This window comes from Lathyrus oleraceus, chromosome 1, assembly GCF_024323335.1.
Source record: "Lathyrus oleraceus cultivar Zhongwan6 chromosome 1, CAAS_Psat_ZW6_1.0, whole genome shotgun sequence".
Lineage (NCBI taxonomy): Eukaryota > Viridiplantae > Streptophyta > Magnoliopsida > Fabales > Fabaceae > Lathyrus > Lathyrus oleraceus.
In genome coordinates, this window is record NC_066579.1 from 262715909 (window position 1) to 262717964 (window position 2056).

The window sequence follows — 2056 nt, forward strand, 5'->3', positions numbered from 1 at the left end:
CTGATGTATGGTCAGAATCCTGCATAAATGGTCAGAGTCCTGCACACTAAGAAAAAATCTCGTTAGAGTACCATTTTTGTTTCATCCTTTGTTATCATCAAAATCTTAGAGATATATTGTAGAACCAACTTTGTTCTTACAATCTCCCCCTTTTTGATGATGACAAAATAGTTCAGAGTAAAGATGAAACATTTAGAGAAACTCTTAGATCAGATAGACCAGTGGGCTCCCCCTGAGTTAGATCTTTGGATAGCTCAGAAGTTCTTACCGGACCTTCCTTGGTTTGGTGCTTTTAGCTACTTTCCTGCATATCTGGAGTCATTGATTTAGTATTAGTTTATTGAAAATGTTCGCAGTGCTTGAGAGGAATTAGTTATGTTTTCATCAAAGCTGTTTTAGTTCTCTCCCTTTTTGTCAGAATCAAAAAGACATAGCAAAATAAAGTTGATATAGATAAAACGGCATTTACAGATAAGCACATATGTCAGAAGGCAAAAGGAAAAGATCAAACAACAAAATAGAGAAAGCAACAAGCAAATAGCCTAGGTGCCTAAGGGTTTAGAGGCGGGGGAATCCTTTGGAGCAGCTGGGACAGCATGTTCTGAATGTTAACGTTGATAGAGTCTTGTTGATCCAGTTTGGCTCGAACTATCTGTTGTTCTTTCTGCAGTTCTTCGAGATTCTTCAAGACCAGAGGGACGAACCCAGAGTTGGAGTGCTCCCCCTGAGTCAATTCATCAGCTTTGGCTTTGGCAGCATCTTCTTCAGCAATGCGAGCTGCTTCTTCAGTGTCGGCTTTAGCTTTTGCCTCAGCCTCAGCAGCAGCAGCAGCAATAGCCTTTTCTTCAGATTCTCTGATTCTCTGAAGTTCTTCTTGATGCGCTATCTCTTCAGCTTCCTTCCTTGCCTGTTCCTCAGCTTCTCTGGCTAGGCACTCTTGGAGTCTGATCCCAGCGTCTCTGATGAAGTCGTTGTGGACTTGTTCAGAGAGGCCTTTCAGCTTGAAGGCTTCAGAGGTCATCCAACTTATCACTCTGTTCCAGTGGATCCTTACAGTAGAGGGATCATCACTGATACCAGAGTTGATGGTCAGAGACTTGACCTTCTCAACTGAAGACTCTGCAAAAGACTTAATTGCTTCTTCAAGGGTAAGAAGGGTAGTTTTTGGTTCAGTGGAAGAGGTTGGGGAGGGTGAGGAAGGTGAGATGGGGGCATTTAGATTAAGTGTGGGAGTTGTTGGTTCAGCAGAAGTGATGGGTGGTGGTATGTCAGAGTGGGTTGGTTCAGATGGTTGTGGTTCATAGTGGGTTGGTTCAGATGGATGTGGTTCAGAGTGGGTTGGTTTAGATGGTTGTAGTTCAAATGTGGTTGGATTTGGATGTTCCGGTGGTGGGGAAGTGACTTCAGGTTCAGGTTCAGGATGTGATGGCTTTTGAGAGGCCAGAGCACGGGATTGGAGCTGAGCTAGAGTAGGGGATTGAGGGTCAGATGGTTCAGTATCAGAGGAGAGTTCGTAGTAAGGTGGGGATTGAGGAGATGGTGATGATGATGGTGAGGTGGTTTCATTCAGCATTTCTGCTTCTGAAATAGGTAATGTTGTGATGGCAAGGTTGAATTTCAGAGATGGTGGGTTAGAAGATCTGGTGGTTGAGGGAGGAGTTTCAGTAGAGGTGTATATGGGGGTTGTTTAGGGAAGAAAAGAAGGAATTGGTTTAATTTCGACAGGGGAGGAAGAGATACAGACTTACCTGGAGAGCCAACCAGAGGAACTGGGGGTCTTGATCCAGAGGATTCTCCCAACTTAGCTTTCTTCGCCGTCTTGGACTTCTCAGAGGGCTCTCGCATCCTCTTCATGAAGTTTGGTGGATGCTCAGGTATCCAGTCCACTGAGAATTCAGAGATATCCACCCCTTGCTTGGCAAGGTCCTCTAGATAGTAGGTTATTACCTATGGAGGGTCAATCTTGGAGAACAGGTAGAGTCTGTTAGGAATCTCCCTCTGATCTTTGAATGCTTCCCAAGACGTTTCAAGTGTTGGTTTGGCTCTAACTTGATCA

At 44.4% G+C, this 2056-nt stretch overlaps 1 protein-coding gene across 1 annotated transcript; it reads right to left on the bottom strand.

Moving 5' to 3' along the window:
• Window positions 1-550: 550 nt before the first annotated feature.
• On the bottom strand, window positions 551-1854 carry LOC127102488 (uncharacterized). The gene is made up of 3 exons (XM_051039858.1): window positions 1749-1854; window positions 1131-1464; window positions 551-959 (listed from the first exon to the last, which is right to left on the bottom strand). The coding sequence occupies exons 1-3, from the start codon at window positions 1852-1854 to the stop codon at window positions 551-553; spliced, it is 849 nt and encodes a 282-aa protein (XP_050895815.1).
• Between the last annotated feature and the right edge of the window lie 202 nt (window positions 1855-2056).